Here is a 21,352-nt window from a genome sequence, read left to right on the forward strand (position 1 = left end):
TGAGACCTGCATGGCTCTTCCACCTGGTGTCCAGTCGCGTTGGAGCAAGACCAATAACAGACCATAAACTTGTTGATGAACCTTTCTGCTCTCTTTTGTTGACTTGGGCTGGAGCAATTACCCAATCTGGTGAAATTATCAGTGGGGCTACATGCACATATCTAGGATGACACTAAGCTCTTAATACCCTTAATAACGTGCAATTTTTGTTTCATTCTTTGTCAGCCCCTTTGGTGCTGCCTTCACATATTAAGCTCCAAACTCACAATGAGGCCCCATCCGTACTCCTTACGTATCATATATGGTGGACAAGTGATCATATTCTTCTTGCCCTCTATCCCTCCTTGATATACAAGAGACTGAGTAGAGTGGAAGACGTGTCCGGGCACTTGGTCACCTTCGTCCTGGTCCACAGGATACAGGGGAGAAGGCAAACATTAAACCTTTACTGGCTCACCGCCAAACCCAAGCCCAGTAAGAGATGGAGGGAGGAGAGGCTAGGGAAACTACATTCATTATGCTAATTGCTGCCATTAGGAAGCAGAACAAATTTGCATAACGTTAAGGCTAGCCTGAGTCATGAAATGGACTCCATTCATTGATGCTCTTTCATTAAAAAATAAAGGGCACAGTCTACCACATCTTGCCAACTGTCTCAATTGATTGAGGGAATGTATAGTTTGTATTCTAAATACAGCTTTTCTCCTCTATTGAAAGGAGGCAGACTCTGTGCCTTCGTAGCCAGCTGTTGCTCATTTTATATTCTCAAAAGCAGCTTCGTACCCACAAGGGTGGCATTACATGTGCCCTTTAACTAACTAATTACATTTTAGACTCAATAATAGACACTACTATGGATCACACATATGTATGACTTCTAGGGATCCAACACCTTTGCTTCGACAAACCAGCACTGTACATGAGCTCCTGTTTCTCTCCAGCAGTAAGGCACTTGGATTAAAGCAGCAGGTCACTGGTTCCACCCACTCCACTGGCCACACCCTCAATATCATATTTGCATTTTCCTCCCAAAAGCTTAATGTCTGTCTCTAGGACAGCCACTCAGACACAGAACTATTGGCAAATTAATGCCATCATTGACTGAAAGGCGTATTTGGCAAGTTGATCTAACTAAAAACCATTCACATGGGATCAAACACAAGGATAGCTGGTTGGTTAAACTCTGAGGTACAGTTATGAATGGAGGCTAGATTCCTCAAAATATATTTGAGAGAGCACACACAATCTCAGTGAGATAGAGCAACCCCGAAAGGAAATGCATTATCTACAGAACTTCCATCAAAAAGACTAAGGTCTTTCTATGTACAACACATCTAAAATGCTGCATGCCCAACCAAAGAGTTCTTTAGAATAACCAGCTAATTCCGTAACCGTACCAACACTTAAAATACATGTAAACCAACTCAGGAACTCAGTGATCATCTAGCAAACCGCTTCAGCTAGAAAGACACCAACCTAGTATCTTAATTTCTCTCAGAATCAATCAACGTATTCCCACAGCCTAAATCATCAAACCCATTTGGGAAGGCAGCCTCTGTCAGGTTTGTACATTCATTGAACAGTATCCACTATCAGGCAGACAGAATGATTTCAGACCAGGAATATGCAGTGAATCATCTGTTGGGTATGGCCTTAAAAAAATCAGTTGACAAAAAATGTGTTGCTGCCTTACTAATTTGCCTATTATCAGCTTTTGACACAGTTGACCATCAACCACTTGCGCAAAGGCTGCTTGATGCTTGGTTCCAGGATAGATCGCTCAACTGGATAAAGTCCTATTCTCAAGGACAGGCCCCAAATTGAATTACTGTCAGCATTCAAATCCTCACCCTAAATTAGCTCAGCAGGGTTCCCCGTGGGCTCCACTACCACACCCTGAACACTAAGTTCCTCTTCCCAAACTTGTGAATTTCTTCAAACACACCTGCTATAACTACACTCATCACACTCAAATTATTCTCAAACTCAACTTTTGACTCAGCAAATCCATAATAGGGTTTGCACACTGGATGCTAGAGAATGACCTAAAACTCAACTCATCAAAGTCTAAAATACTTACCTGTGGCTATTAAAAATTATAATCCATGTCCTCCTAGCCCATGAAAAGGGAAATCACTAACCACTTCAATCAAAGTGAAAACGACAACCTCTCCCTTCAACCTAAAGATAACAAAGCCACAAGAGACTCCTTCTAATCAATGAGAAGCCTACACAGGAGTTACCTTTATCAATGTCTCTCACATAGGATTTAGACAACAATGTCACTAGTGATTTCAAGACTGGATAATGCACAGGGATTCTACTTCTGTCTAACTAGAAAATCAGTTGCCAAACTACAGTGTATACAGAATGTTGCAGTGAGACAAGTCCTCAGTTTGAACAGAGGGCACCATTTTGCCACTGCCCTCAAAGCAGTACACTACTTAACATTAGCCAGAAGATTATCTTACACAGCTCTTTGCATTGGACATTGGGCTACCCGTGGGATGAGAACTAGGGGGCATATTATCAAGCAGGGCGATAGGCAATTATCGCCGCTTTAGCGGCCGTTTTCGGCCGCTAAGCGGCGATAATTCTATCTCCCTATTAGCAAGCTGTCGTTATCTGATGTTAGCGACAGCTTTTAGGCGATAGCGAGCGGTTTGGAGCCCGCTTTGCATGTCAGCGATGTTTATCGCTAATGACATGCAAAGTGGGCGTACCCAACCAGTTAGCGACTGAGAGCAGTCGCTAAAGTCGCTATCGCCTATTAGCAAGGCAGGCGTAGTGATGGAAATATTCGCACTAAGCGTGAATATCTCCAAATACTAACACCTGCCCAGACCAGTTCTTAGCCATGTTATCCAATGGGAGGTGGATAACATGGCTAAGAGCATTTCGTCGCTAATGCGTGAATATCGCTGTATTCTCAGCGATATTCACGCATTTGCCGCTATCGCTGGATATTTTAGCACAATGGAGAAAAACTTTGCTAATAGCATGTTTTCTCCGCTAACATATCCAGCGATAGGCAGCGATAAAAAAAATGTGCTAAGCGCATTTTGCGATAAATATCGCTATTCCTTGGTAATATGCCCCTCGCTTCTTACAATTGAAACTCAGGCTATACAACCAAGGGATAAACCACAGGTCAAGAACGACCTTACTGATGATAATTGCTGCTTGCTATTAAATCCACATAGGAGCAGGGCCTGACTGGCCATAGCGGGCACTGGGCGTTTCCCCGGTGGGCCGCCAGGGTGGGGGCCAGTTTTGGGCCCCTCGGGCCGTTTTTGTTACTGGATGTCGGCAATATCGCCCCCCTGTAACAAAATCGTCCGAAACCGGCCCTCGGAAAGAGCTCGGCTGCACCCCCCCTCTCCCCAGGGCGGCCGGCTGAGCAGTTTGCCAGGGCCGGTTTCGGTTCCCAGTCCGGCCCTGCATAGAAGGTGAATGCTTCTTAGTGTAAACATCCAAATTATTGAAGAAGCTGTAAAACAAAATCATATCCATCAACAATCATTTGCAAATCAGAAGAGCCAATGTATTACCTATTAACAAAACGTGGGCCCCTCTAATGCACAACTCTGACTGATTTGTATAGGCTACTTGCAAACCTTACCTCAAACTTCTTTGCTGTTCACCACATATAAAAGAAGTCACACGTCTCTGCGACATATTCAGAGCACTCTTTCTGGGATTCATCCATGACACCAATACCCAACATTATAGATGGCGTGTCTACCAGCACCCTTCCCTCATCCAAACACATATGAATCAAACCCATTGATGCCATGTCTGCAAAGTGCTTTCAGGTCGCAGGTAGGTTACTGCTTTAGAAATATTACCACACATTACAGTACAGTACAATAAAGTGCTGTCATAAAGTGGCAGACCCTGAGATAATTGGAATGCTGTGGGTTATGTAGCTCTTCTACCAAGAGTAGATCCTGGTATCCCTCAGTGGCGGCATGAGAACGAGAATTGTAGCCCTCGGCCAAGCTGTGGGTGTAGCTATAACTTGCACTATTCAAAGGCAAGTGGATCCTGTTTCCTATTTCCAATAATTTTATAGGTTGAGACAGTTAGATACAGAGTGTGACATCAAGACATTCAGAGCCGAATTTATTGAAAATATTCAGATTACTGGAAAAAGTACTAAATACTATCCTTATGGTGGAAGGAATTCCTCATGTGGTTTCTAGTCCAGATATAGCATCCAGATTTGCAAAATGTAGGATGTTATTTGGCACCAGGCTCTAAATCCAATATTCAGCCTCCAGCAACTGAAAAGTGCTCACTACGGGGAGTTTGTGCAGTGAACTGGAATTCAAACTAGCAAAGAGCGCTAACATTTTGGAGAGTACGAGTCACACTGACTGGCTCCACAGAGGTGGTGTATACACATATGACCTGAAAGTCGATGTCTAAAAGGCAAAGGGCCATACTCCAAGATTCAACAGATCTGCGGCTTCCTCAGAGGAAAGTATCAGAGATCTGCTGCTCGGCTCCAAAAGATGGAAGACTAACTAACAAAAAACCGGTTGCTTGACCATGCCTCATAGCCCATCGTGTTTCGTCATAAGTGAGAATTTCTGAAAGGGATCCAGGAAAGAACATCGGGAGTCCTAATAAAGGCATACAGCAAACTTTATTAAAATCATCTGGCAACAAAGGGATAAAAGGGCCTAAGAATATTCTAACATACTGCAGGTATGTTCAGGCAGGTGGTCGGAATAGCTTTTAAATTAATTATGTTTATGATGTCAAGGAGGTGGGGGAGAAGGTGGATCTCAGTTGGATCTTGTCACTTGTAGTATTAGAGCTATTGCCGAGAGCTTTGGCTGGTTAACTAGTATATTTTCAGTCTTTTCAATCAATCCACCAAGTGAAGACAGAGCTCTCACCCTCTCCTCTGAGGAAGCCACAGCATCAAGAGATTTTGGAAAAGGCCAATCCTTTGTGGACCCAATTGGTTTAAAAAGAGATGCAGACTACTCGCTTTTAAGATGTCCCCTCATGACTTCTTTTGCTGCACAAACACAGGCCTCTTTGGGAGTCATACAAGTATGGACTTACGTGGGTGAGCCACGGTACAGGGTTACACATAGTATATGCTAGGGCATCCCTAATATCTTGTTGAACTACAAGCCATTATCAAATCAAAGGCTAGTGCTTCAGTGTGATGGTATTTCCAAGGAATCATGCACAAGGCAGCAGAGTTTATAAGAGCAGGATCTGAACAGGGGGACGTGGTTTGGGCGCCGATAGAAATGGCTGTGTGAGCGTGCAGCTCCGCGCCAAGTCCCGACATTTCTCCTGAAATTCCTGCCCCTGGTGCTCCCGGAGGTGCGGATTTACCGCACTAGGTGCTGTTCGAGCGGAGGGGAGAGTCTGGGGGCCGACGGGACCTCGGAAACAGAGCGGAGGTCCGATCCCGGAGTTCGGAGGAGCCGGGCCGAGAACAAAGGGAAATGGCGGCGTGAGAGACCTGAAGAGCTGCCCACGGGACGGAGCGCACCCGGATTGGGCTGGTGCCCCAGCGGCTGCCTGGCGTAGTGAGTGGAGCGGGGGCTAGACGGAGGGGGTCTATGGCGCTGACCGGGAGATGCGCGAAGACATCGTAGCCCCAAGGATCGGTGAGTGCGGCGCCCCTCCCCACCGCTCCCCGACATGGTGGCCGAGTGAACGGCGGGCTGCGCTTGGGCAGAGACGCCTGCAATCAGCAGCGATTGCAATATCCAGGGCACTAGCTGGGATCCTTTGGAGGGAGCAGTGTGGACAGGCTGATTCGGCCGCCTACTCAAGGGGCATTGCAGGCTGGCGGCGGACTACAACGCAGCAGCGGGAGCGGACCCGGAGCGAGTGCGTTACTGGATCCTGAGCACTGGGGAGAGCTGCGGCTGCCGTGGGTGACTGGACCCAGTCTGGGACGTGCCCTGCTCACCAGTTGAGGCTGTGGGGGGCCACTGTAACCGGCGAACCCCACCCCCCTGGACAGCTTACAGTGTGGTGGTGGAATGAGCTCAGAGTGAGGGCTGGGACCGCGATATGAGCCTGACACAGTGATTTGCCCGTGGGCAGCCGGCGCAGTCGGCTCTGGAAGACACCCGCCTGCGCATACAGCCATAGACCGTCTGTGGGAACCCGTGGCTAGAGTGAACTCTGAGGGTGCAGGAGAAAGGAGGAATGGGCATGAGTATTCCTTTGATTGCGGGTGCTGAGCCCTTGTACTAACGAACACTGGTCCCTACTGGGAGGCGTCAGTGGGCGGTGTGCCTGTGCCAGGGGTTCTGGGAACTGGCGTGGCCCTTGGCGGTGGCTTGGGAGCAGTACCTGACGCGACCGAGATGGCCGCTCTCAGCGGTGTTTTGCATATGCCACACGGGCGAGACGACGCGACCGCCTTGGTCCAGGATGGCGGAACCCAGGCCCCATTGGAGGCTTCGACGCAAGAACAAAGGCTGAACCTGCGTCTCGACAATATCCTCGAGGCGATAACCGCAACGAAGGAATCGCTACACCAGAACATAGCGCAGGTTGCAACGGGGCTGGGTCTCCTGAAGGCAGACCATGCCAAGCTCTCGGACAGAGTGAAAGAGAATGAACAACTGCTTCGGGAGCTGAAACCAGCGGTGGTGACCACGGAACACAAGCTAACGGATATTCTGGGCCGCCTGGCGACTCTGGAGCGACGGGCGGAAGATGCTGACAGTCGCAACCGGAGGAATAACGTGAGGGTGGTGGGCCTTCCGGAAAAAATTGAAGGGGGGGACGCTGTGACCTATATGGAGAACTGGTTTAAAACGGTTGTGGCGCCAGAGGGTCTCTCTCCCTTCTTCTCCCTGGAGAGAGCACATAGAGTTCCGGCCAGACCGCCCCTGGAGGGCCGACCACCTCGGCCGATGGTGGTAAAACTACTGCACTACAAGGACCGCGATCTGCTGATTCAGAGAGCACGGTCTCAGGGCCCATTCCAAGTGGACAATGCCAAAGTTACGGTCTTTCCGGATTACACACAGGAAGTTCAGAAATGCAGAGCGACCTTTTTATCCGTGAAAAAAGAACTGAGGGAAGAGGGGATTCAATACTCCTTGCTCTTCCCTGCCAAGTTAAGGGTGATCCTTGATGACAAGACCCACTTCTTCCAGACTCCGGATGAGGCATGGTCATGGCTTGAACTATACCGTGCTGGAACGGATCGCGCGAACAAAAGTGGAAGGGAAAGGCAAAAACCGGTCCAGATTAGGAAGTCGCAGCGCATTCGCAAACGGAACAAACTCAAGAGGGCTATGCGAGAGGCTCAGATGGCAGCAGACAGGAAAGGTGCATTGGCTGCGACGGCGATCATCACGGGGTCGCAGCAGGAGAGGTCATCGGGGGGGTCGGGATCTGAGGAGGAGGAAGAGAAATCTGGAGGAGCCGACTCGGACACAGGGAGCGCGAAGGGACCAGCGGTCACCCCGCAGACTTCGGATGGACTATTTAATGAGTGACATTCCCGGGAACTGTGCAACTCCGAGATACCTATTGGGACAGACTCTCTGGCTTTTTGGTGGATTATTAGGTATGGAGCTGTGGAAGCAGCATGGGTCTGAGGGCGCGGGTTGGGAGCTCTGCCTGCCCTGGGTCGGTGCTCACCCACCCTCTTGTGGCCCTTAAGGCCTTCTGTGGTGACGACCACAGATTAGTGTAATGTGTGCAGTGTTGATGGTTTGGAACGGGGCTGAAGCTGGGTTATTAGGTCCTGTCCTGGGAGAGGGGTTTGGGGAGTTTTGTGTGGTGTTTTGAGGGGGGGGTACGACTGCTGCGATGTGGGGGACAACTGTTTGTTGCTAATACTGTGCAGAAACGATTATTATGGGGACGTTACCTGATTTAAAATGCATTACATGGAATGTCCGTGGACTTCGTACGATAGTGAGACGTCATAAAGTGCATGCCTATTTGGTGAGGCGTGGCGTTCAGATAGCAATGTTGCAGGAAACTCATTTGACCAAGAAGGAATGTGTTGCCCTACAGAAGAGGTGGCGGGGTCAGGTGTTTGGCACGACATACTCTGCATTTGCCAGAGGGGCGCTGATATGGATAAGGGCGGGGATACCGTTCCAGGTCACGAACCAGCGGGTTGATCCTGAGGACAGATATGTGGCGGTGGAGGGATGACTTTATGGTAGGGAGGTGGTCCTGGTTAGTGTATATGCCCCCAATTCCGATCAGGCCCGCTTTTTTGATAGTTTAACAAGCTCGCTGGCCTATTTCCTGGCAGGTCCTATTTTATTGGGGGGCGGCTTTAACTCGATCACTGATGTGATGCTGGACAGATCGCATCCGCCATTGGCCGACTCCACGGTGCGCAGGCTGGCTGCTCACAGGAAGGATTGGCAGGAAAGATGGGGACTGATAGATGTGTGGAGGAAGCAGCATCCTGAGATTAGGGATTATTCCTACTTTTCCACGATACACGAATTACATGTTAGGCTAGACTCGGTGCTGTGTAGTGGCCCCTTGGCGGCTGTGGTGGCTCGTTCGGAATATCTGACCAGGACCATTTCGGATCATAACCCCCTATTGGTGTCAGTGCAGTGGCGGCAGGCAAGATCGGCAGTTCCAACATGGCGGCTGCGGCCTGATACTCTTGAAGATCCGGTGTTTAGTGACACGGTCCGACAGGGCATTGACCACTATTTTGAGGTGAATGAGGGCTCAGCCACGACGAGATCGGTAGAGTGGGATGCGATGAAAGTGGTGGTGAGAGGCGTATGCATGGGCAGATTTCCGAGTGTGAGGACGGCAGTCTTGAATGATCTGGAGAAAGCGGAAGAGGTATTCAGGGGGCTGGAACAGCAAAGACCTGAGCGACCGGACCTACAGGAACGATTGCTGGAGGCTAAGGAGGTGATGGCGACTGAGACTGAACGGCTGCGGTGTCATGATTATAAGTTGTACACCATTAAGGTGCACGCGGAGCGGGATAAAGTGGGTACACTCCTTGCCAAGCTTGCCGATCCAGAGCCTAGGGGGTGCCCGGTCATGAGTATAAGAACAGAGGAGGGGGACATAGTCTACTCGCAATCGGCAGTCCTGGCGCGCTTTCAATCTTATTACACGGGGTTATACGAATGCCACCTAGAGGCGGAGGTATCTGAGATAGCTGAATACTTGGACATGATCCCACTACCGGTCCTGGATAGCGAGGATGTGAAGGAACTAGGAGGACCCATAACATTGGCGGAAATTAGAGTGGCTATTAAACAGATGGCTAGAAATAAAACTCCAGGGGTAGATGGCTTACCGATTGAATTCTATGCCAAATTTGTGGACGTCCTCGTGCCAAAATTGGTGGTGATATACTCGGAGGCAGAGCAGTTGGGATGCTTACCTGAATCAATGAGGGAGGCGCTGGTGGTACCGCTGTTGAAACCAGGTAGAGAAGCGTTGGTTGTGACGTCTTACCGACCCTTGTCCATGCTGACGGTGGATTATAAGATCTTGAGTCGCTTCCTGGCCACCAGGTTACTGCCGCACATGACCACATTAGTGCATAGGGACCAAGCGGGGTTTATCCCGACTAGGAATACTTCGATGAATATACGTCGACTGGTCCGGATTTTAGATAGTGCCAGGGCCTTGGCTCATGGCCCCGCGGTGTTGGCAGTTGATGTCGAAAAGGCTTTCGACAGCCTCGAGTGGGAGTACCTAGATGGGGTGTTACAGAAATTCGGAGCCGGAGAAGGATTTCGTAGGTGGACGAAGGTGCTTTACTCCTCGGCGAGGGCGAGGGTTCGGCTGGGGCCGATTGTATCTTCGGCTTCCCTGTTTGTAGGGGGATGAGGCAGGGCTGCTCACTGTCCCCCCTGTTGTTCGCATTGGCGATGGAGCCGCTGGCGGCACAGGCAAGGACGGGTGCACTGTACAGAGGGATCGCGCAAGGGATAGAGTCGCATTATATTTCATTATATGCTGATGATCTATTATTATACCTAGCGGACACTGGACAATCCCTAGAGGGAGCAGTGGATATGCTGACTAGATTCGGGCAGCTGTCAGGCCTTCGGGTGAATTGGACCAAAACCTGTGTGTTCCCGTTGCGGGCGGGCACACCCTGTCCCCCGCTGGCGAGAGACGTGGTGTGGGAGCCCTCTTGCTTCACCTACTTGGGTGTGCGCATCTACCATGAGACTGCGGACCTCTTAGAGGGTAACGTAGGGCGTTGTGTTCGCGCGCTAAGGGGTAGCATGGTTTTTTGGGCCTCCCTCCCTCTGTCGGTGTTGGGTCGAGTGGCGTTATTAAAGATGGTGGCACTTTCGCGGCTGCTTTATTATTTCCGGACGCTGCCGATATGGATCCCGCAGCGGGTATTTAAAGAACTGAGGATGTTGGTGACTGGCTTCCTGTGGGGTCATGGACGACGCAGGGTGGCGTTGGGTACCCTGACTAGACCCAAGTTTGGAGGGGGGATGGTAGTCCCCGACTTTGAACTATACTACCTGGCGGCGCAACTGCAGATATTGACGCAACATATTGCTAGAGAATTCAGGGGTCCTGAATACACACGTGGGACTGGTATCCAGAGGTATGTCTTGTCCTATATAGTCATGCAACAGAAACTAGATATGAGGGACCTTACGGTGGAGGAAAGGACGCTTAAATTATGTTGGCACAGGAGTCTGAAAAGAGCAAAGAGGGACCGGCCGTATGCACCGGAGATACCGCTGGGGATGCTGACAGCGCTGACGCATGGGGGCGATTGGTCCCCGCTGCTAGACTGGGAGGAGTTGGGCTTGCAGATGGTGGGGGATCTGTACATTGATGGGATGTTGGTCCCCTATCAGACGTTGCAGGAGCAGTTTGGCTTGCCAGACGGGAATTTTCTACTGCACGCAGCAGTGGTTGCGGCGATACAGAGGCATTGGAAGGGGGGGCTGATCGAGCCGGAAGCGACCATGGCATGCCAATACGTGGTGATGGCTGCGGGCACTGTTAAAGCAGTAACTTGCCTCCACACTAGACTGTTAAATGAGGGACTGATGCCACTCCTAGCACTGAAGACGCGATGGGAGGACAGCATAGGCAAGCCCATACCGGACACCGTCTGGAGCCATGTTCTGCGACGGACGTGGAAGGGTACAAGGAACGCACGATTTCAGCAGGTGCATTTCTTCATTATCCATAGGGCATACCTGACTCCGGAGAGGATAAAGCGGTACTTTAGGGTGCCTGACGCAATGTGCCCGAGATGCTTGGCGCCAGGGGTTGACCTGGATCACTTGTTGTGGGGATGTCCGAGGCTAGGGGCGTACTGGCTTGAAGTGGGGGAACTCCTGAATGCAGTAGCGGATAGGGAAGTAGACTTTGACATGGCGGCATGTCTACTGCTCTGGTTCCCTCATACTAAAAAGACGAAAATTACGAGTACATTTCTTGACCTGGGGCTCATGTTGGCTCAGAGAGAGATAACTTGGCACTGGAAGTCTAAAGAAGGCCCGTCAGTGAGGAGATGGATGAATGAGCTGTTGAGATGGTCGGGATGTGAAAGTGTTATCAGAATGCGACAAGCCACTAGAACTGGTAACGAGAAGTGCTTGGAAAAGGCGAGAGCCTAGGAAATGGTGGTCCAGGCATTGCGTGACCACATGATAGAGGATGATGTGGAGGCACAATGATTGAGCAGGGCTCCATGTAGGGTGAGTGACTGCAAGCAACTTATGATGAGTAACGTGCTCCAGTGATAGTACGGATTACGTGCGCCCGCGTCAGCAGCAGTTGGGGGGGGGAGTGACTTAAGAGGGATAGCTAAGCACCGCGACACAGTCTAGGAGAGTACCGGCAGATAGGAAGTAGGGCTGGTCCGTGATGAGGTGGGGCTCCCGAGGAACGCAGGCAGGCACCCGGGAAGTAATACTAGGGGGGCCCGGGAGGAGGTCTCTAGAGAGACATAGGGGGGACTGCATTGGAGCGGGTGAGGGCTGTTGACGCTGTCCCCATTGGGAAACTGTGTCTGTCTGACGGTGCATGGGGGGTGGAATTTTAGGGGGATAAAAGCAGATACTGAATGGTGCAGCTGACCAAATGCCCAGGAGAGGTGGACACTGTGGCATCTACTTGAGAACGAAAAACTTGGCGCGCCGCCCAGCCTCCGGGATGTGGGCTACATGGCTGTGTACGACATCCATGTAACCTCAATTTTGTGATGCCATAAGTGTACTGGTTGGCCTACTCTGAGGTCTTGTTTCTAATTCTGCAATAAAAATACGTTTAAAAAAAAAAAGAGCAGGATCTGAACAGAGCCCAAATTCGTCCCAAGCTTAAATTTGAGATGGGGGCCATTTTTTCCCTGAACTTTGTTAGAGTTTTTATGCATTTTCAAAAGCTTGTGCATTATTATCGATGAGCAAATTGTGGATTTACGCTTAATTTTACATGTGTATTATTTGATGTAATTGCTTTTGAAACGCATTTAGTATTGCATGAACTTTTGGGTCACTTTCTCTATAGGCGCTTAGAGACCTGAAGGTGATTTTGCACTATATAAAATGCATATAACATAACATAACACTCATTCTTAGGAGCACTTTGTCTACTGTAGCTGTTAAAGTGGGATAATTATCAGTCAGTTTTACATATGTATCTAGAGAGAGCAGGCTTCTTTTGTCATAGTCCAGAATTTCCTATAATGGCAGAATATGTTAGAAATTTACTCTAGGCGTGTATCTGCTGCCTTCATGGGTAGTATGCCTGGGTTGTAGGAGAGCTACATTTAGGCCTTACTGGCATAAAGGGATGGGCAATAATCAAAACAGTATCCCTATCAAGGGGCAGACTAAATAATCAAAATCCAAAAACACTCACAGCAGTACACACAGTATGAAGGTGTGCTTTAAGTGTGCTTAAGGTTTGCTTTAAGGAGTGATAGGTTGAGTGCAACCGAACCCCATCCTGCATCGTTTGACATTAATTTGGCCCAAGTCACCTTTCTATTGGCTAGGACCTCTTAAAATGACAGAGAAGTGACAGACTGGCTTAGCCACCCAATCTAATTGGGTGTTAAAGGTGTGCTGACAGAGAAACAACAGTTTTCAATATCTCACACACTTCCTTCTGTGAACTTTCAGAGCAGTGGTATAGACCATCAATCATCTCCCTGGCTCCAGACCCACCATCTGCCCTTCTTTCTTGTTTCTGTGTTTTGCAACTGAACATGCACTGAATTCCACCGCTTCACCATCTCTGAACTAAAATGCCTTCAACACTGTACATGCGTCCATTCAGTGTAGATCTCTCTAGCCTTATAATTGCACAGTTCTATGCTGCCTTCCCTGAGTTCCTTAGCTATGCTTGCTTTTGCACATTGAAACATAACACACGCCTTCCCATGTCTGTTTTGCTCTTCCGTGAATCTGCTTTCCAATTATTCCTTTGCTAATAGCACCTTTGTGCTCTGACAGGCGGTGAAACCGCAATCAAATAAGCAGTCGCTGCTGTTCACCCGTGCTCCCTGCTGCCACAGGCAGGTAAAAGAATAGCACTCAGCCACACAAAGGAAATACTCAAAACACAATGGCTGCGCATACACAAAACATAATAGCTGCACCTATCACAGGCATGCAGCCATGAACATGGATACACAGTGATGCTTGAATATAAAGTAAATGCACACGCATTATTGATGTTACTTACAGATCGAAAATCAGGTAGTGATGACCTTCCTCGGAAATACTGTCATGGAGCCTCACTGCAGTACAGGAAGAGAAAAAACATGGGTTGTGGTTACCCAGAGAACATGTGCAGTCACAGAACGTTCAAGGGAGGACAAACAAGGTCTTAATACCTCTACTCCTGTAAGCAATGGGTCTACACGATGTTACTGAGAGTGTATGTAAACAAGAATGTTAAGTAGAGGTCACCATAGGTAGCAGCTGATACCCAGTGTTGCCTGAAGAATTTGTATGGCACTGTGCAAGATATAGGGGCATATTTACATGCCCCTATAGCCACAGGAACGTCACTTTTAACGATGTTCCTGTGGCGATAGGGACTTTGCCTTATTTACAAGGTGGTGTTAAGCCACCAAAAGTACGGGTAACAGTCTCAACGGACACACAGTTTATTTCCCATTATATCGTGGTCCAGTCAAGGTAGCTAAGGACCCAAGCCTTGCTTGTTGATACGCCTTGTAAATAAGTCACCCTTTCACGCTATACTTAGCGTGAAAGAGGTGGCCCACCCATTGATTTTTATGCTGCCCCCTATTTACAAGGGTGGCGTAAATCTGAGGCAGTGCCAAAATTAAGACCAGGGAAAACCTGATCTTAACATGGCAAAACAAGGAGAAATTCTTAATTTCTCCTCGTTTGTGCTGTTTCTATGTGTGCTGCATTGGAAGAAACACCTTCCAGCACATAAACAATCATTCCCTCAATGCAGGCCCTCTTGCACTATGGTGCAAGGGTGCCTGCATTGGCTCTTGAAAGCTTAATTTAGCACCAGCGCTAGGGAAAATGCTATGGTGTGTTGTATCTTCGTAAATACGGCTTATCCCTGCGTTTTCAGAATGAGGGAGCATGGAGCTAGCATTTTTTGCTTAACTCCACGCTCCACCATTCCCTTGTAAATATACCCAATATTTTGTGGCCCTGTCGTTTGTAGTTTTACTGCCCATTTTCTGCTACTTGAAGCAGGCATGATGGTAAACAAACTTTGAGAAACAGGGTTCACACAAAAACAGTTGAAATACATCTTTCCAGGCCCCCAAATGTCCTTAAGATGCCACTGGGATAAGCAAGTGAGTCTCAGAGATAGCGGCAGGCAGAGAGGAGAGGAACTGACATAAAAAAATAGGTGGAGGTGAGCTAGGTGAAGAGAAAATTGTCTTTCCCAGGGGAGGCCCTTGGAAGTTGGCAGCCCTGGGCAATTGCCCACTTTGCTCATGCCTTAAAACGTCTCTGCTGCTATCCCTAGCTTGCCCTTTGGTAACCTCCCTCGTATCCCCCCTGCAAGCAGTGTTGATGTGTTCAGATGTGTATTTCAAGCATTGTAAGCTGTGAGAAATCTAATATATACATAAAAAATGAAAGAGGTACCTTTTTTCTTTCTCACGTTCAAAACAAACACTGTGCAACATGCTACACAGCTGTATTCAATGTGTGCATACAAGAGTTAATGTGGAAAACTGTTCTTTTTGTAAACATCGCCCACTCTACATATCCTGGATATAAAACGTCTTTTTCATTTTTTCAATGTGCGGTTTTGTTTTCTCACAGTGCCGCGCTGCTTTGCATTCAAGCTGGATACATCAAAGACTGGAAACGAGCTGCCGAGGCAGATGAAATACTATAACATGGAAATGCCCTATCCCCTACAATGAAACAATGGCTGGCGTGACATTGAAATGGCATGAAGCAGAAAGCGTTACCCTCCCTAGGGAAGAGGCATGAGGTCTCCCATCCCAAAGGGAATTACTGGGAGGAAATGTTACTGCTTCTACAGAAGGTTAGCAGAGGTGGGCCCTCGACATTGTATCTAACAAAGGTATCCTGAAACTTAGGGTGTACCAGTTGAGACACGGTAAAGGGTCCCACTGATATGCAACCAAACTGATGTTGTCACAATGCCTGGTATTATTATTAATAAAAGGTTATGGTCTATTGAATGTTTATAAAAGCTGGAGAATTACATTTTGAGCTACCCTAGCTTTGTAGATAATGTATATGCTAATTCGCTCACATTGGTGAAAACGAGTTTCTTCTCTAATTGTCTGAGCCCTTTGTTTTCTTTGTCAAATCTCCAAGCTCCCCTTTTTTAAATTCCAATACAGGTGTTTTCATTCTGAGGGGTTGCGCCTGAAATTGGCCTTCAAGTGGTAGCACCCTTGTGCCACTGATTGCTGAATTCCAAGCACTGAGTGAGTGAGTGAGTGATTGACAGTGAGGGTGAATGCATTCCTGCCAACACGGTGGACATGATCATTCCCAACTCATCATTTTTTGTGTAAATATTTTGCTAGTAGTGCCCCTGGTCAACAAACTTCGTGGGGGAGGCAAATCTTTTGCCTATGTTGCCCCGTGCCTTTGGAACTCACTCCTCAGTGCGTTACGTATGTACCCTGACCTACTAAAATTCAGAAAATTACTGAAAACTGCTCTTTTAATAATGATTGCTTTCCACCTCCTTGTTTTTCATGTTTTGATTATAGCGTGTAGATACCCCTACAGGGGTGAGTCCAGTGCTTTACAAATCCCTCATTCATTCATTCATTATATTTTATACTTTGTTGGTCGATTAATAGAACACATATGGCGTACTATACTCTCACATTTGTAGAGGAAGGAAGTAATAGACAGCACAATAACATGTGACCTATCAGCCGCCAGATACATGCACAATGGGGATTTCCCCCCATTCGTCAAAACCACACAATAGGATGGGCCAACGTGCTTGGTCTAGTAAGGACATAATACTTGCTAACAGTGGCCTTGTTTAATGTGTAATGTCTATTTACAGTGCAACAGAGGCCAACAAGTGTTTTCACATACGAACTTGAGTTTCATCAAGCAACTATAACAATGAAACAGCGCCCTTCACCCCACCTATGTGTGTGTGTGTGTGCATGCATGTGTATCAGGACTTCATCCAAAGATACACGGGCTCTAGCAGCTACATGAGTACTCAGTATAATGGAAGTCTCTCCTGTCAAACCCTCAACAAACATTGGGGAGGTGGGTTCAACACCAAATCACCCAATATATTAACCGAGTTGAGGGGTCCAGCGGAGACTGCCTAGAGGGAAAATCTGCCCACCCATTATATCTGAGACTAAAAGGTTAGGCGCTAAAGGGGGAAGATCATCCTTCCCGGACTCATGTTTTCCAGGTATGGATCTCAGGATTCCAATGGGTCCAATCCCTCGCCCCTTTTGCGTAATCGCTTGTGTATCACTAGCTTGGCAGGCACCTAGTGTAGCATGTCTGCCTCCCACAGTTGCAATGGCAGCGCTGTGGTAGACTTACAGGCCATAGTAATACACTGTTTAGCTAGGATGAGCACTACATTTTGGAATCTCAACAGACCTTTGTATTTCTTGGTGACACACCCCGTATCCAGCAAGTACCTAAGCGGGTCCTGCAGAAACAAATTATTTGTCACCGCAGATATCACCCATGACACCGGCTCCAAAAAAGGGACCAGTTAGGATAAAGAACCACCCATGTAAAGAAACTCAGCATCAGCAACTTTACACCTTTGACATATGTTACAAGCACCGAGGAACATCTTGGCAATCCTGTGTGGTGTGAGATATGCACGATGCAGGAAGTGAAACTGTATAAGTTGAAACCAAGCATTTTGTGTCTCCTGTTTGACAGAGTACAAGCATCTGTCCCACTGCTTGTCTGTAATATCATTCCCGAGTGCCAATTTCCACTGATCCCATAACCGTTCATGTTCCGCCGTTGGCCTGCTCTGCAACATGCAGTAAAGATGCCTAACGGCCCTCTTGGTTCCCCCCCTGTTATAGCCCATTCGAGTGGTGCCCTCGGGGAGGCTGTTCCTGATCAGATCTCCAGGTCTTACATATCACATCTCACAGAGCCGAATATAGTATGAACTGCTCCAGACATAGGCCATGATCCAATGCCAAGACATTGAAGGCACAGAAACGCTCCTCAGCCACCACGTCCGCCCAAGTCATGGTTTCCGCCACTTCCCAAACCCAGACCCAATGTGCGGTCTCAAGCCTGGCATTCTGGTATGGCCCTGATCAAAAGACTGCATAGGTATATGGAGCTGTCCATCTTTGGCGTATTGTTTCCAAACTTATAGTGCCATATGTAGCAGCACAAAATCCATGCCCTGAGGAGGTGTAATGTCAAGTAGCCTATGCAACAATAGTTTCCCTGCCAAGTCATCTAAAATGCCAGCGCATTCCAGAAAGGTTTTCATGCAATCAACTGCATTGGCCACTGCAGTTGTGTTGCAGTACGATTCTTAGTCCGGGTCCCCGAGGCCTCTTTCAAACAGGGGGGGAAATAGTTGGTGTAGAGCAAACCATCTCTGGCAATCGTCTCAAATCAAATCCGTCAGCACCCTTCTGAGATCTGAAGGAAGAAGGCCTTGAAGATAATCAACGGGAGGCCCACAAAGAAATTGAGAAATCGAGGCAGGACTAACATTTTGGCAATGTCAACCCAGCCCATTGGGGACATGGGTAGTTTGGTCCAAAAAGGGAGGAAGTGTCATAAATTCCCCTCTAGTAAATCATGCAGGTCATAATACACCTGCACTCCCAGATATTTAATGGTGCCAAATCGCCAATTAAGTTCCAAGCGCTGCAGTGTCTCCCGACCATCCTCAGGGATCGGTAACAGTGGAAATAAACAAGATTTATCCCAATTAACACAGAGGCCTGATAGGGCTCCAATTGCAGTCAGCAGGGCCATGATCCCTGGCAGTACCGCTAAGTCAGCTCTCAAATAAATCAATGCATCCTCTGCATAAAGGGACACTATTTGGGGTCAACATCGGGACCCCACTGAGGGTTGTTGTAAAATGTTGTCTGGGTATCCTCTTTTCTTGAACCTTTTGATCATATCATTAGTTTGTATTTCCAATTGTTGTGGTTCCGAGACCACTCTTTTAACAGTCATAAGTTGAGAATAGGGTAGGTGTTTCTTCAGTGGAGGGGGATGATAACTCTCAAATCTTAAGATGTTGTTTCTGTCTGTGCTTTTTCTGAATAGATTAGTTGCAAAGCCCGTGGGCGTGTTTGTTATTTCTACATCCAGAAAATGTATCATGTCTTTTTTAATTTCCCATGTGATTTGGATCCTGGTGTCAATATAATGCAACTCTGCTATCTGTTTGGTGAGTTTTGCTTGTGTTCCTTCCCATGCGATGAAGATATCGTCTATGAAGCGTACATATAGACGAATATGCTAAGGCAAACAGTAGCGGCGAGAGGGGGCAGCACTGTCATCTACCGCTAGCCACCGGGAAAGAAGCAGAAATTATGTCCCCCATGTTCACCCTGGCAGTTGGATTAGTGTACAGTAACGCTATCCAATGCAGGAATAAAGAGCCAAACCCCATGTGTGCCAGAACTGCCATCAGGTAAGGCCAACCCAAGGTGTCCAGCGAGGTGGCCCAACCCGGCATCTTCGTGCACTGTGCCCAGTCCATAACATGGAATAACTGCCACAAAATAATGAAGGTGTTGCAACAGTATAAAAATCCATTTTGCTCAGAATGCCCTAAAGAGGGGACTAGGGTAGTGATATGCGTAGCCAAGGACTTCCCAAGAACCTTGTAGTCCAGATTCAGGAGAGAAAGAGGTTGATAAGCTGTTACATGCAGGGGATCTCACCCTGTTTTGGGAAGGACTATGATTACTGCTTCCCTCATAGAAGTCGGCAAGGTCTCATTAGAACTAACATGCATTCATATACCTGAAGGAGGCGAAGGCCAATCGATAACTCTAATGGCATAAAATTCGAACAGGAAGCTGTCGGTACCTGGAACCTTTCCTCTGCCAATCTGGACAATCGCTTCCCCTACCTCTTCCAATGTGATAGGACTATCTAATTCCTGATGTTGGAGGGAATCAACTGAAGAAGTATGGACATGAGTCAAATACTCAGTAAGTGTATCTGGATGTATCTCAGAGGGCTCTCCATACAGACCCTGGTAATAATGTTCAAATTCCCCAGAGATAGCCTCCTGCTTGCTTCATAACTTCCCTGGCTGCTGTTGGATCGCGGTGATCGGATGTATGTGGGATTCCAAATGTAGCAGCCACACCAGTAGGCCGGCTTGCCTTATGTCCATGTTCATTTTGTTACTGTATATATACCTTAAAGTCAAATTTGGACAGCCGGCCAACCAATTTCCGGTATTCCCCTCGCAAGACTGAAAGAACCAGAAACTAGGCACGGTTTGTCAAACATGTACGCTCCAACACATACCCAAGCGACCCTCCATTGCAGTCACTTCTGCATTCAGCCCCATTCATACCCCACATGCTGTTTTCATACATTAGCCACGCAATACAACTTTGAATACATCACATTCGACCAAGGCATTCAATGCCGTCCATTCGTTGTCCTGGAAGTAAGCATCAATTGCCTCAACAATCTTAGAGCGGAACCCTATGTTGGTCAAGCATCAGTATGTAAGTACCAAATGGGAATTCTCAGTGTGGATCTCCCCCACTTCAGTGAAATCAACAAGGGATTGTGGTCCGACAGGGTCTTGTAAAAATACCTTGTTTGTGTACACAATGGGATCATTGCTAAAGGAGCGAAGATCATATCTAGTCTGGAATGTATCTTGTGTACCATTGAGTAGTGGGAGTATTCCCTGTCTATAGGATGCAATGAACTCCAAATGTCCCCTATTTATAAACCATGAACCTCCATGTTCAGATACTGTGATACGGAGCATGGGTGTGCCCCCAGAAGGGTGAGAATGGACTTGTCCATTGGCAGGTCGAGCACCCTATTATAATTAGGGCTCCCGGTTTTATGGTATTTATTTTTTCTACATTTCCATCTGTATATATCCATATTTCTTTTTTGCTTATTTTTTTCTGTATTTATCCATTTTTATTTTGAGTTTTCTGTATAAATGAAGCTGCTGTGGGTATTTTTCCACATTTATTTGACTGATAAATATATATTCACATTTGAATGTCCAAAAGGATTCAGCAGTATACAGTGCAATATCGTTATCTAAAAACACTTGCATTGTAGAATAGCATAAATAACTGTACATCTGCACTTTATTAAGTTTAATTAGGAAACCTGCTGTGTTTTTTCATCTCCCCTACCTTACAATCTGTACACCTATTGACTTGGCACTCATGATTGACAGTAGAAAAAAACATTCAGAGAAGACCTATTTTCCATATTTTTCTGTATTTAAAAATACATACAGACAGAAAGATAAATAGTTTTCTGTCTGTATGTATCTGTAAAAATCAGTAAAAATGGAAAACTGGGAGCCTTAATTATAATCCCTGCATACACAGGTATGTGTCGCTGGTTTTAGGGGCAGGACTGGGATAAAATGCAGATTGCCCCGCAGTTAGGGCATAAACTGCCACCAGTGTGACGGGCATTTCATCACGCATACCTCCCACCATGACATAGCGACCCTCAGAATCGCCTTAGTGTGTGATGATGTAAAGGGTACACATGGGGCGACCCACACTAGTACACTCCTTGCATAACTATGTGGTTCCATAGACCTGCACCCCGCCACCATCTACCCAGTCCAGCGAGTTCCAGGAATGTAAGGTACGTTTCCTGGAGACAAGCAAAGTGGCCTCTCTTACACTCTTCAGTTAAGCATATATTTT

At 47.5% G+C, this 21,352-nt stretch overlaps 1 protein-coding gene across 2 annotated transcripts in view; it reads right to left on the bottom strand.

The window, feature by feature from the left end:
• Positions 1-21,352, bottom strand: part of CAMK2A (calcium/calmodulin dependent protein kinase II alpha) — a 602,280-nt gene that overhangs the window by 266,642 nt on the left and 314,286 nt on the right. For both annotated transcript variants that reach the window (XM_078653588.1, XM_078653589.1), the window contains exon 4: positions 13,681-13,735. In XM_078653588.1, the coding sequence (XP_078509714.1) occupies positions 13,681-13,735 (55 nt within the window). The remainder of the gene's footprint in view (positions 1-13,680; positions 13,736-21,352) is intronic.

The sequence above is a fragment of the Lissotriton helveticus genome, chromosome 7 (genome assembly GCF_964261635.1).
Source record: "Lissotriton helveticus chromosome 7, aLisHel1.1, whole genome shotgun sequence".
NCBI lineage: Eukaryota > Metazoa > Chordata > Amphibia > Caudata > Salamandridae > Lissotriton > Lissotriton helveticus.